Source organism: Sinocyclocheilus anshuiensis, unplaced genomic scaffold (assembly GCF_001515605.1).
Source record: "Sinocyclocheilus anshuiensis isolate Anshui unplaced genomic scaffold, SAMN03320099.WGS_v1.1 scaffold718, whole genome shotgun sequence".
Classification (NCBI taxonomy): domain Eukaryota; kingdom Metazoa; phylum Chordata; class Actinopteri; order Cypriniformes; family Cyprinidae; genus Sinocyclocheilus; species Sinocyclocheilus anshuiensis.
In genome coordinates this window covers 801,350-815,902 of record NW_015546102.1, presented here as the reverse complement: position 1 = coordinate 815,902, position 14,553 = coordinate 801,350, and the positions used below count along the sequence as shown (strand labels likewise).

Genomic DNA, 14,553 nt, shown 5'->3' with positions numbered 1-14,553 from the left:
TTAGGCTAAAACATGTAAATATGATATCTGGATCACTGTCAGATGAGCCGTCAGATGCTGAGCCGACCCAGGACGCATAACTTACCATCAGATGCTCCATCACTCATGGCATTTAGTGTTTCTAATACCTACCTTCCATAAACCGCCTTTTTTTGTCATTTTGACTTTATTTATGAAACTCATAACCGCTAAATCAGTGAGTGAAAGTCATTGCCTAGAAATGTACAATGTTAAAACATAAGCGGCAAGAAAAGAACAGCGCGAAAATACATGCATTATATAGCGGGTAAATTTGACCCGCTGGCACTTATAGGTATAAATGCCTATATGCCTATAAGGTATAAAGTTTTACAACATTGGATTGTAAATTACATAATTTTAGTAAAAGTCAATGACTGGGAGACTTGAATGTTTTATTTTAAATCTGTTGTGTACATTTGAAAAACAGCCACGGGTAAAATTTACCCCGTGGCGGTTCTAGTGTTAAATAATGAGATAATGAGATAAATATAAATATATTGTGAACTATATGCCTTTAAACATAGTTAAATTGTAGCATGGACATTACAGCAGACTCACGAGATTGGAGCTAGGCATGCGTGATCCGTCTCTGAAGAACGGCTTGTTCTCGGTGTGAGTGCCCCACGGTGCTTCATCACTATTTGAGCATCCTCTTCTGCAGCGACGTGTTTGTGCAGGGTGAGAATAACTCTGGCTGACATGGATGTGGAGAGCACTCGGGCTGTTTTACAGTGGGGTCTGAGGACAGAGACTGGTCTCTTCAGCAGGGTTCTGATTAGACCCATCACCCTGCATGCCATGCTCTATTCTTCCTGGTAATTGGAGCTGGCAGGAGGTTGGCATGTACCCCTCCTGTTCTCCATTTCCCTCTTTATCCTCCCATGATGACCCCCCCCACACACACACACACACACACACACGACTCCTCATGTCGGATCCACTGTAATGCATGTTATGTCCCTCTTTGCTCTGACCCGGCATTGAGGACATGAAGCCTATGCATGTCTCAGCCACATTTACGGCAGCCTTGTTGTTCACATTAGCTGGGTTCACCATTCCCTTTCTTCTGCCTTTAGGACGTTTTGTCCTACTTACTCCCGACCACCTGAAACTCAATTGTTATTCTCTTGGCAACCGCGTTGCTTTGTTTTCGTAATGATGCAAAGTTAGTTCTTCTCCATTGTTTGCCAATCTTTGGCTTCATTCAACACACAACTTTTGTAAATATCAGATTCACCTTTATCAGATTGCTCATAGCATTGAATATAAGTCTCAGCTCGTAATTTACTGCTTCACAGAGAACAATGTCCCTTCTGTTTCCACAAAACTGATTACAGATGGGTTTGTGGTATGCTACTCTGTTAGCTCCCTTTTGTGGTCACATGCATCGATAAAGCTGGGCTGCTTCTGGACTGGCTCCACAGGCAAGGAGATAATACAATAGACTGCCATCTGCAAGGTCCTGCATGGTCTTATCGCTCTAGTAAGGTCTCATTAAATTCCCACTCTGGGTCTCTGAATGGCAACAGTAGATTTCCCATTCAGGAAGGAAATTTGATTGGTTACCATCACGGATACTATTGATACTGTGGCATCTGTTTATGGGGGTTGTCACGAGGTTCTAACTATAAGCTTTAAAAGATCCTGAAGGACCTAGCTTATGCGAGCTAATGATTATTTTTATGTTATGGCCAAAAAATAAAGAAATAAAATAAAATTATAATAAAATAATTGCTAAGTGCTAAAATGCTAAAAACTTAATTTTACAGTAATGTACATGTACAATATGAAAAATGGGGATTTATTTTGGGATATACTAAATATTACAGGTGCATCTCAATAAATTAGAATGTCGTGGAAAAGTTCATTTATTTCAGTAATTCAACTCAAATTGTGAAACTCGTGTATTAAATCAATTCAGTGCACACAGACTGAAGTAGTTTAAGTCTTTGGTTCTTTTAATTGTGATGATTTTGGCTCACATTTAACAAAAACCCACCAATTCTTTATTTAATACACGAGTTTCACAATTTGAGTTGAATTACTGAAATAAATGAACTTTTCCACGACATTCTAATTTATTGAGATGCACCTGTATGTTTAACAGTATTTTTAAATTATTCGTATTTTTAAAGATTAACTGAGTGTATAAGGAAGCGTGAGCAATTAAATATCTAATATTAAACAATACCGATAAATTTAAGTATGGTACTGATATAATAGTGAAAATAGAAAATGAATAGAGTCTCTTTAAATTTCAGCTTGGAAAGAAAAAGACTGCTTTGATACACTGCATAATAGAGCTGCACGATTCTGGATAAATTGAGAATCATGATTTTTTTTTGTCTCAAATAGAGATCATGATTCTCCCACGATTCTGAACTAAACAAAATAATGTGTGACAAAATATTATTGCTGCAGTCTATTTAGAAGTGTTTAATTCATTTGAATGAATTATTAAACATTTTAATATACACTACCAGTCAAAAGTTTTTGAACAGTACGATTTTTAATGTTTTTTAAAGAATTATCTTCTGCTCAGCAATGCTTCCTGCATTCATTTGATCCAAAATACAGCAAAAGTAGTAATATTGTGAAATATTTTTATAATTTAAAATAACTGCTTTCTATTTGAATATATTTCCAAATGTAATTTATTGCTGTGATCAAAGCTGAATTTTCAGCATCATTGCTCCAGTCACATGATCCTTCAGAAATCATTCTGATATGCTGATTGCTGTTCAAGAAACATTTTTTTATTATTATTTTTATCAATATTTAAAACACTTGAGTACATTTTTTCAGGATTCTTTGATGAATAGAAATATCAGCATTTATCTGAAATAAGCTTTTGTATTAATTATATAAATTAATACTTTTATTTAGCAAAATTGATCAAAAGTACGATAAAGACATTTATAATATTACAAAAGATTTATATTTCAGATAAATGCTGTTCTTCTGAACTTTCTATCAAAGAAACCTGAAAAAAAATCTACTCAACTGTTTTCAACATAACAATAATAATAAATGTTTTTTTTTTTACAGCAAATCAGAATATTAGAATGATTTCTAAAGGATCATGTGACACTGAAGACTGGAGTAATGATGCTAAAAATGTAGCTTTGAAATCACAGGAATAAATTACATTTTAAAATATATTCAAGTAGAAAGCAGTTATTTAAAAAATGTCAAAATTTTACTGTTTTTGCTGTACTTTGGATCAAATAAATGCAGGCTTGGTGAGCAGAAGAGACTTCTTTAAAAACATTAAAAATCTTTTGACTGGTAGTGTATATATAATATATTTAATACACCAATTTTTAATATTAAAATTATGAAAAAGTTGTTTGAATCAATGATTCAACGACTCACTCATAAACCTATTTCACTTGTTTCATTACTGGATACATACAGCGTTTTTGAAAGATTCTCTTGAATGAATAATTCATTCAATGACAAATACATTTTTAAGTCACTTTTCGCCACCTAGTGGCAAATTTGTGCTTTATTGACAATAAAGCTAGTCTTACTGGCAAATAGTGGCCTGAATTTAATTGCACGCCTTAAACTTGTCATACAACTACCATTCAAAATGTTGGGGTTATGCTCACTTACGCTCACTAAGTCTGCATTTATTTAATTAAAAGATGCTGTAAAACAATAATATTGTGAAATACTATTACAATTTAAAAATAACTGTTTCTATTTTAATATATTTTAAAATGTAGCAAATAAACCAAAACTTCATCAACAACGAACAATAGAGCCGCACCCAGTGTAAAAGTAGAGCGTGCAGGTTAGATAATGTTTTGGTATAGTCATGAAGCTTTGCATCACAGTCGAGCTGCTATCTTTGTTTCTCTTGAAATGCCAGTAGGCTTAACTGCATTTTTAAAGTAACATGATACAAATAAGGTGTTGACGTTGCATAAAAACTTGAGCCTGTACTCTTTGTTTGCAATTGGCAGGATTGCTGCTTCTCATATACCATGACCTCAGCCGGTTGCGTAACCTTTCAGACAAAGGTAAAATAAAACTCTGCAACACAAGCAGAGAATCTCAGAACATGACATCACTGCCATTAAAGTTCAGTTTCTCTCTATTGACTGCTTGCAGGAACATTTCTGCAAAGCTCTCTCGCCGTTCCTCCTATTTCCTCCTCATTCCGTTCGCTCTCAAGTTTCTCTATACTCCTTACAAGATGGCATCCCAATTACCCACCAAATGCATCACCCCGTCAGAGCCAAACACCTTGTCATAACTGCTTCAGAGAAACAATGAAACTAGCGTTGGCAGGCTTTTTAAATTCAATCCGCCATCTGCTGCAGCGCCCACATGTATGATGCGGCAGGGACTCGGGACAGAGCGGGACATTTTGTAGGCTTTTTTCCCCACTTACCTATTCATCTTAGTAATGGAGTCCTTGCTCGACTCAATTTAAGCACACAAGAATTGTATTAAAAACACATTTCTGAGCTTTGAGTCTTCTGTTTTTTTAAATCCTCATGCATAGTAAAGAGGTGTAAGTGATAAAAGTGCTTTCAGGGACGGAGAATGGAGCTTTTATTTAGGAAATGCAAAAGCCTAACCATCAGTTTTTCCCGCTGTGCTTTTCTTTTGTGGAATAAATCCATCCTTTTTTCATTTGTTTTTACCTTCACATACCATTTATTTCTTTGTTTATTAGAACTCACTATTCCTGTAAGGAAGTATCTGTCATTATAAACATTACTAACAAGCAAAATATTAGTAACATGCTTTTAAAGGTGCAGTCAGCTATTTTTTATTTCCTCATTAAAAAGTTATGAGTAGTGATGAGTAGGTAAAAAAGTAGCACAATGTACATAAGATGAAGACTTCAGACACATTAGTTGCCTAATAAAACAAAACGTTTTATTTTACGTCATGGTGGCTGCCATGTTGAGGTCACATGACCATCTGAATGTTAATTATTTGCTCTCAGTAACCATCCTGTTATTGGACTCTTTCACTTGTGAAATAAATGAATCATGTCTGAAAGCTAATTTCTGCAGTGGCATCCATAAACAAGAATGTTTTCTATTGCTTCATCCACACCACTAGTTGTCACTATAAGTCTAACACAACTTTCACATAAAAAAAACCTAAATGGAAAATTAGTATACATTTAGCAACACCTTTATACCTTGTATAAACATATAGCACAAGTATGTCTGTTACTTTGCACCCCAAGACACTTATGAAACTTTTTTCTTCACTTTGTCATTTGAAACGCCAGGAGCTTTTTTTTTTTTTTTTTGCCCAACTGATATGGGAGTCTGAAAAACACATCTTCACACTCAACTCAGGAGAAAAAGCACAGTTAGTTTTCTTTTAGATGTTCTTGTGTGCTCTGCTTCCTCTTTTGCATGCTGACTATGTGACAATTGGTAGGTATTATTTGTATGTTCTTTCTCAAGAAAATGTATTCAATTGTTTATTCAGAAGCCGCTCAGAGAAGAGGATCGGCATAGTGATACAACCCACACTCCTACAGGTAGTTGACCTCTCCTGAGCACACCGAGGTAGAAATGTACGCCTCGATACATGAAGGCGCACCCTCCCTGTGGTTTCTGAAGATCACATTTAAAAAAAAATAAAATCTTGCTGCTTTTGCTTCTTAATGAGGCATAACTTGAACAGCCTTATATTCCAAGTTACCTTGTACTGCAAAGTTCCCTCCAGCGCGTGATTCGGTGCAACATTTTCCACCTCCTAAATTATTCCTTTTTCGATGTTTTCATAAGAGAGTTAGCGATTCGTGAAATAACCCTTTTGAGGTTTGCCCACTGTTATAAATGTGTCTGATTTACATTGTCCTGGAACACTAGTCTCGAATTTGAAGTCATAGTCTTTTGTAAAAGCTTTTCAATTCAGCTATTTGACGAGCATTGCTTGATGCTTTAAGGATCGATACACCAATGATTAAATGTTTAACGCACCAGAATAAGAAGACAAGATAAATCACAGTTGTCTGCAGTGCCCTGTAGACTTTAGAAGCAGTGGAATCTTTGTCATGTGCAGAGGATTGTCTCAAACTGAATAATTCAACCTTGCCCTTTGGCTTACCTTGGCATCAAAGAGAGTGTGATGTTGCCGTAATGTTGTTGCTATTGCAAGTGTGAATATTGTGCGTGCTGGGCTTTCATCCAAACATTTGTGTGAATGCTTGAGAAGAAAAAAATATTTTTTTAATAAGTGCCACAGTCATAGAACTGCTCATGTTTTCATGTGCTTGGAAACCATATGTTTACAGCCTTTCCTCCTTGCTTATCCTGATTCTGATATAATTATTGTTCATTTTCATATTTTTCATATAATTTGTGTTAATTATGCAAATGCTTGATACTTGGAGATATCTGCTCTGTTACTCCCTTGTGTAGAAATAGTGAAAGGCATCACGGTCTGTATCAGAGTGGAAACAGTGTTTTCCAAACCATTGAAGGACAAAGCATGATTTGCCAACTAGATTTGCATTTCCAGAAGAAGAAAAAAACAGCAGTGTTTGCAAGACAGCGAAAGATACATGTTAAAGTTTAGGTAAGCAGTTTTAGGCTGTGGTTTTGCATAAATTAAATTCTGCATCAGGGAAGTGGTGCAGTTGTCGCATGTTTTGTTTTCTGTCTGTGGCACCTGAGTATCAACACACCACTATTTTTACAGCGTAGAGATGAAGATGTAAGAAACAAAAGAGCAATCACAATTCAGTATACAAATGAATGCGAGAAGGAAGACCAGTGGCAGCTGAGAATGCAGTTGTTATAATGAAGTCATAGCTCTTGTTTATATTTTGAATTGTGAACATTATAACAATGTAAGTAAAACCAAAATTTTAAAACCTAAAACTTAAAAAACTTACAGCATCCTTATGGTGTTACATGTTAGAGTAACGGTTAGGGATGCACCGATATGAAAATTTTGGCCGATACCGATAACCGATAATTCTTTATTTTTGAGAGCCGATAACCGATATGTTGGCCGATAAATCTATATCCAAATTTTTATATACTTTTTGAGAGCCTGATTACAAAAAAGTTCTCATCATTAAAAACCACATCCCAAACACTTCAACATAAGCAGCCTAGTTTGAACGGTGTACGTTTTAAAAATAATTTTACTCTCCCATTACCAAATTTAGTCATAAAAAAGTCTTACAAATAAATAAAATAATGCATAAATAATGCAAACAAGTCACTGGACATCATTACACGTGTAAAGAATCAAAATGAATGCGCCATAGATCAATAAAACGGAATAGCCTCTGCACGGACAATAATTAAATGATTTTAATTACTAAACCATATTGTTGATGAAAATAATAAGAGAAAAATACAAGTGGTTGTTATTATTAATAATGTATCAATGATTTTGAAAAAGTAAGAAATTAATACCACTGTTTTAAATAGCAGCCGTTTGAGCTGCGCGTGCTGAAGCTGAAGAGCTGAATGAACACGGTAAACTGAAGTGTTTTTCTGGCAGCTTATTTAACTCAAGGAAATGCATCCTGAGATTAATATTAATACAACATAAACATAATATTACAACTTATATATGTACAAAATGACGCAGTTATTGCGTGCTATAGTCAGAATGTGTGATCCTGTTGTGGATGCGCTCTTCCCATAACAACGCGCTGAAACACAGCAACTAAACCCAAAGAATTCGCAACATTTTATTATAATAATGTTCTCATTAGAATGTTATATACACGACATTCCCAATCATAGTTATTAATGTTGTGCACTGCTGTTTGAGCTGCGTGCGCTGAGCTAAAGATGATCACCGGTAAACTGAAGCGCTCTTTTAACTTAACCAAACGCATTCTATATGAGATAAATCAGATATACATCAAATAAACACAATATTACAACGTACAATTGCACAAAAGGCTGCAAACGAACAGCATGCATCTGAAGTGTCTCTGAAGGAAATAATGCATTATTTATCGGCTTTAAGATACCGATAACAGAAAAAATTTGCATTTATCGGCCGATACCGATATGGTGGCCGATATATCGTGCATCCCTAGTAACGGTACACAAAGGTCCTGTGGATTAGCCTAGCCATCCTTTGATCTTATTAATGCACAGAAGGTATTTTTCTGGCAAGTGAATTGATTCAGTGCACTAATGAGACTTGTCCTGGATTTGCCTTTGCTACGAATCAGGGGTTAGAGATGTGAGCCAGATGTAATTGTCCTGCAATCAGAGTTCTTCAAGATCATTATCATTATTTTGTAAATAATTCCCTTTTTGGCTCCTAGCTTGACCTGTTTTTTTTTTTTCTTCCTGCAGAAAACCAGATTCCTCATGGCTTCCCCACCATAGACATGGGCCCTCAGCTGAAAGTGGTTGAGCGAACAAGAACAACCACGATGCTCTGTGCCGCCAGTGGGAACCCTGACCCAGAGATCACTTGGTTCAAGGACTTCCTGCCTGTAGACATCAATGCCAATGGGCGAGTCAAGCAGCTTCGTTCAGGTAACGATGTCACACTTTCTTAGCCTTACAATCACAGTAGCAGCAACTAATGTACTAAACTTATATAGTCACAAATATAGACATAGTTCTGTTTGCACTTACCGCTTATTTTCCATGAATGTTTTACTACAGTTTAATGAATGCCTATGCAATATTCCCACATAATAAAAACTGGAACGTCAATTGTTTTTGTGCAATGTCACGTCTTTGGTCTGCCAATTAGTCTTTGCTTACCATGGAAGTAGAAATGGATTGACTTGGCCATAACGTCAAATGAGTCTTAAGCCACGTGCAAATGGTCTGGGTAATTGTAGGCACCCTTACGGGAATGTGAGAATGCCGGGGAGAGGATCAACCGCTCTATTTACATTGTAGACCTTCCTAATGGATAGACCACTCAGGTCTGACCTAGGATCAGACGGATGAACAGGACTTTGCCCAGGCTGGATTAATGGCTCCTGACTGACTCAGAGTGTATCCCTCTCCACTAAATCCACTTCATTTAGAGGGCAAGTCCACAGCGGAGCTCATTCTCTAGTTTCTAGCATCAGCGTCTAAGTACACCGCTGAAAGTTTGGACTGCCACTTTGAATCCTGAATCCCTTCATCTCGCTTATTTCGAGGAGCATCTTAGGTATACATAGTCAAATTAACAAAATGTACTGTTCCACCAAAGATCAAAACTGTAAGATTTCCTCAAAGATTTTATCTCTGGATGGCATGAGGTGCAACGCTTTATGGCCCTTTTAGGACACTCGTAACATAAAATTATGACAATAGATCTAGTCTTATCTGGCTTACCTTCTAGTCTTTAGTCTTTAGGAGAATAGTGAATTACATGTTTGCTGTTTTACTTCTGAAAGATGAGCATTTTCTGATAGTGGCGTTGGTAATGGCGACGTAACCTTACCTTGTGATTTGACGATAGGTTAAGTCAACATGAAATGGACACGGTTTACTTTCTTAGGTGCATGATTCATAGTTTTACATCTGACTTCACATAGTATGCAATAGCAGTTGATTAACCAGTGTGTCTAAAAAGTGATGCAATGACTTTACCTGCTGACGATTGGCTGGACTTTCATTACTAGAGCCGCCATATTGCACGTACAGTTTCTCCCATTCGTAACATTACGAATGAACTATCTTAGGTATTATACAGTATTTGCCAATAGCCAAAAAGCTATTCACATACTGTGTTAGGCTGCTATTGTAATTAGCAAGATTGTAGTTTTTATAGAAGCTAATGCTAATGGTTAATGCAAGTAATTAAATAACAAGTAATCAAATACCATTTATCGTTCTAATACATATTGCTCAACATTTTTTTTTTCTGCTTGAATATTCTGTTTTACTTTGAAATATGTCAAATTATGGAAGTAAAGCGAGTCAAATTTCATGTTGACTTTAATTCACATGTACAGAATTGCTGCTGGCTGTTTCTTTTACTCTCACACAAAACTTGTCGCTTAAATTGCCATGGTCTGTACTTTTCTGAACAATGCTGTGAACAAAAATAACCTGAATACACATTGTTTCACTAAGCTCTGCAAATGTTCCTTAAAGCATCAAGTTTGGCAGACTATCTCAGAATCGTAGCACAGAGAAAGTTTGCCCTCGGATCTTTTTTCTGAGCTAATTCCATTGCACCAGACAGCCAACATTCAACTAATCCCCGGAGAGCAGTAGTCTGGCTCAACTTGATTCCTTTCTGTTTAATTAAACTTACTTTCATTTGATTCCCTCCCTTTTGTTTTCCTTATCTCTCTTTGTCTATCTCTCTTGTCTACTAACACTTCTCTTCAATCTTGTTTGCATTCAATTTACTTCACCTAGGGGGTTCGCCGATAAGAGGTAAGACAGCTGAAATGTGTCTCACGAAACGTCTCCTCCATTACCTGTCTCATCACCACCGTGTTTTTTTCCTCTCTCTCTCTTCAGGAGCTCTGCAGATTGAAAACAGCCAGGAATCAGACCAGGGCAAGTACGAATGTGTGGCTACGAACAGTGCCGGGACGCGCTACTCTGCTCCCGCCAATCTCTACGTGCGAGGTAAGCGACGTGCTACAGGTGCTGCCCCTATCAAAACCGCTTCCTCAACAATGCTTCACACCTTTATTTTGACCATGTTGCAGTTTTGTTTTGACTTCCACGCCTGTTGAACTTTGTCTGACATTTCGGAGCCAAGATAAACCAAAAGTTGTTGTCCAAATCATGCCAGAAACAAAACATTCCCTGCTATGTTTTGAATTCATAGCAACGGAAGCAAAGGTAAACATGCATATTTCTCGCAGTTGTGAGAGTGAGAAGACAAAAAGGGGTTAACTAAAGGTGAGAGCCACAGAATGACACCTGCCCTATTAATACGTGGATTTAAAGATATAATGGTGTTGAGGCATTGTCTGTGAAACAGAACTCTGGGAGTGCTGTTGTTATGAGTGTCAACCCCTGCAGCTCTTTCCATGCAGGTAATAACAGGGAGCTTATGGCAGGCTGCCAGTATGGCCTCCAGCTAGTGACGTTACGGTGCCACCCTGTAATTGTCACACAAGAGGTTGAAGACTAAGCCTTCTCATGCTTCCTGTCAAACAAACGGCCGAAAATGATTCATACAATGGGATTAAACTGCAGACGTCACTGTACAACTCAATCACGAGATGTTGCTATGAGTGGCGTCTAAACGCATCGCAGGTTAATAAAGGGGTTAAACTGTATTTTGCATAAAAATTAATCTTGTTTTTAGGAAAATTATGTTTTGCATTTCGACATTGTTTTATGAAAATTAAACACATTTTCCGCTAAGTTCTCATTATGGTAATGCATCCGGATGTTTATTTATTTATTTTAATGTCATTATTCTCAGTGATTAGATTTTCATGTCGAGTAGTCTTTGCACTTTATTTCAATCAGCTTAAATTAAAAGCCACAAAAAATGTGATTTATAAATACTTTGCAAATTATTTGTTTTAGATTTTTAATTATTTATTAAATAATACCTTATTTATAAATATTTTGCTGTTTTTTATATTTATTAAATACTGCCTCATTCATAATACTTTTTAAATTTAAATGATAAATGTTTTTGCCTATTATTTATAGTATTTTACTATTTAATTTGTGCCTAATTGTCATGGATTTTTGTCACAATTCAAATCCTAATATTTTTTTTAAATAAGCCTTTTCCTGTTACAAAATATTATTTATTTTCATTTTCTGGTAAAATATGACCTGGAAATGTTCTTGACAGCTTCCATGAAATTTGTCTACATAGTTCAATGAATATTTATAATATATTTATTTAATTATTTTTAAACCAGTCTGTATGGCCCCACCTTTCACTACAACGAAATTTAACGTGCACAGCCAAAATAAGAATAACAAAAACAGGAACTTTTGGAGCTGTATCAACAGCTAACTTCCTCAGAGTTGACAGGTGCATAATGGGTCGCCTTTATCCATCTGTCCATCATCTGGGTGTGGGTGCTTGTTTTTCAAAGTGTCTCTATAAAACGGCTAATCGTGCTTTCTCTTCAAGGGCATTCAGCACAGCATCCTGGTACCATTCTTCAGCCTCCCGTCTCCGCTCATTTATCTGCTCACGCTAGATGAGTTGAGTGTCTAAGACTGCCAGCCTGTCAGTGAATCTATGTATTCAATAGCTACTTCCTTTTTCCTTGGCCTCAGCACTTCTCTGGGAGCTGTCTAAATGCTCTATGACTGTCTCTCTCGCTCGTTCTCCCGCTCTGTCCGTCTGTCTGACAAAGGACTATATCACCTGGGAGAATCACAGTCATGTATACTGGCTGTATATGTGAATGCTCATTTGTCAGCCGCTTATTCCATAGTGAAAAGTTGTCAACCACTGTCTGCTCTCCTTCTTCTACTCTTGAAACTGACAACAAATCAAATAGAGTGAAGTGGGAGCACACTTCATACCCGTCCGTCTATTTATTATATCTTGTGTGAATGTATGTGTAGGGGTCCGTTTACCTTTGTTCAATATTTAAGGAAGATGAATTTTAATATTGCTAATGCCTGTCACTCAGCTAGTTTTGTATTGTAGTGTTACACTGACAGTCCTAACAAGCCTTTAACTGACATCATCATCTTTCATGTGCCAATGTGTGGCAGATTATGGCCCAGGGCTCTTAGATGATCTCAGTGGCCTTCTCTGCCTCACTGGAGATATGGTTATGTATGCTCACATGCATACAGAGACAGCTGTCAGAAAATGTTCAGTCATTCTGAGTTGTCTGTATAGTATAGCAGTAATGTTAACTCCTCCAACATATGTTAGGCAAATTTGACTAATATGTCATGCTGGTCCGATTGTTAGACTTTGTGGAAGTCTGTTAAAACAAAAAATAATAATTAATTGTGACTTTTTCTTTAACTTTCTTAAAATTAATTGTTTTATTTTTAACTGTGAGGAATAAATGGGCTCCCATTCAGTATTTGTTCCACAAAAGTTTGGTGTTAGTAAGAGTCTCTGAGAGAGAAGGAAGAAAAAAAAAAACTAACTAGAGGGACGACCACTTTCTATAACCTAACTGACCTCCTTAAATTAATATCCGTAATTAAAGGAATAGTTCTGACTTCCATAGTAGGGAAAGAAATACTATGGAAGTCAATGGGAACCATCAACTGTTTGCTTACCAGTATTCTTCAAAACATCTTCTTTTATATTCAACATAAGAAAGAAACTCGTAAGTTCGGAATGACATGAGGGTGAGTAAATGATGACAGAATTTTCATTTTTGGGTGGACTATCCCTTTAACCTGTGTTAATGTGATTGCGTTCCCTATAAACATGCAGTGAAGCATTTCTTTTACATTTATCTTATAATAGGCTTGTATTTACCTGTAAACCTACAGTATTTATGTGGTACAGTATATACAAATCTAAGTTAAGTCTGAGTTTCCATTGCATTTTTCTAACCACCATGAAATTATTCACAACTGTGTTTTCCTGTTCTCTTGTCTCCCATTTGTCTTTGTCTTTCAATTTCATCTCCATATCACTCGGTCAAACTCTCACGTCATGTTTTAGACCCTCGAGGAGGTTGGTTCTTTTCACTCTTGAAACTGGATCGCTCTTTAATCAGAGACCCTTGTTTATCAGTCCCACTCCCTCTGCTATGTTGCCCCTCACCTGTGTGTTCAGGCTAAATGTGTTGTGTCAGGTGGTTTGCATGAGCCTGATACTCCATGACGTAGGGGCTGCTTTCACAGATTACATCTGATGCTGGATTAAAAGGGATAGCAATGTTATTTATTCCAAACTAGTTTTAATCTGTGTAAAACACCCACCTTCAATTTAAAATTTTTACTATATTATGTAATTTATTATTTAATTTAATTTAAAACCCCTTTTTTGTCATGTTTAAGTGATAGTTTTCTGTTTAATGTCACAATGCATGTATGTTAGCGACTCGTATTACCTAACTGACTCCCTTAAATTAATACCATTAACCTGTATCAATGTGATTGTGTTCCCTACAGACATTCAGTTTATGCATAATTTAATGCTATATTTATCTTATAATAGGCATGTATTTACTTTTCACAGTAAACCTACAGCATGTATGATATATATTGTAGAATATACACAAATCGTTTTGAAACAGTGTTGTGATTTGAGTGTGTCTCTGTTATAGCTTCCATTGCATTTTTCTAACTGCCATGAAATTATTCACAAATGTCTTTTCATGTTCTCTTGTCTTCCATTTGTCTCTTTCAATTTCATCTTCATCATATAACCTGCTTGAACTCTCACCTCATATAGTAATCCCTCGAGGAGGTTGGTTCTTTTCACTCTTAGCCACTTCTTGCAGACCTCAAATTGGATCCCAGAGACCAGAGACCCTTGTTATCAATCTTACTCCCTTTACTATAGCAATGTTATTTAGTCCAAACTAGTTTTAATCTGTGTAAAATGCCCCCCTTAAATTTTACAAACAATGATTTATATTATTTGTTAATAATTCAATTTAATTTAAAATGTAATATTTAATTTAATTTAATTAATATA

At 36.2% G+C, this 14,553-nt stretch overlaps 1 protein-coding gene across 4 annotated transcripts in view; it reads left to right on the top strand.

Annotated features, from left to right (window-relative positions):
• ptprfb (protein tyrosine phosphatase receptor type Fb) overlaps window positions 1–14,553 on the top strand; it is a 148,578-nt gene that overhangs the window by 50,226 nt on the left and 83,799 nt on the right. For all 4 annotated transcript variants that reach the window (XM_016502239.1, XM_016502243.1, XM_016502242.1 and 1 more), the window contains exons 5-6: window positions 8,337–8,522; window positions 10,464–10,574. In XM_016502239.1, coding sequence (XP_016357725.1) covers window positions 8,337–8,522; window positions 10,464–10,574 — 297 coding nt within the window. The remainder of the gene's footprint in view (window positions 1–8,336; window positions 8,523–10,463; window positions 10,575–14,553) is intronic.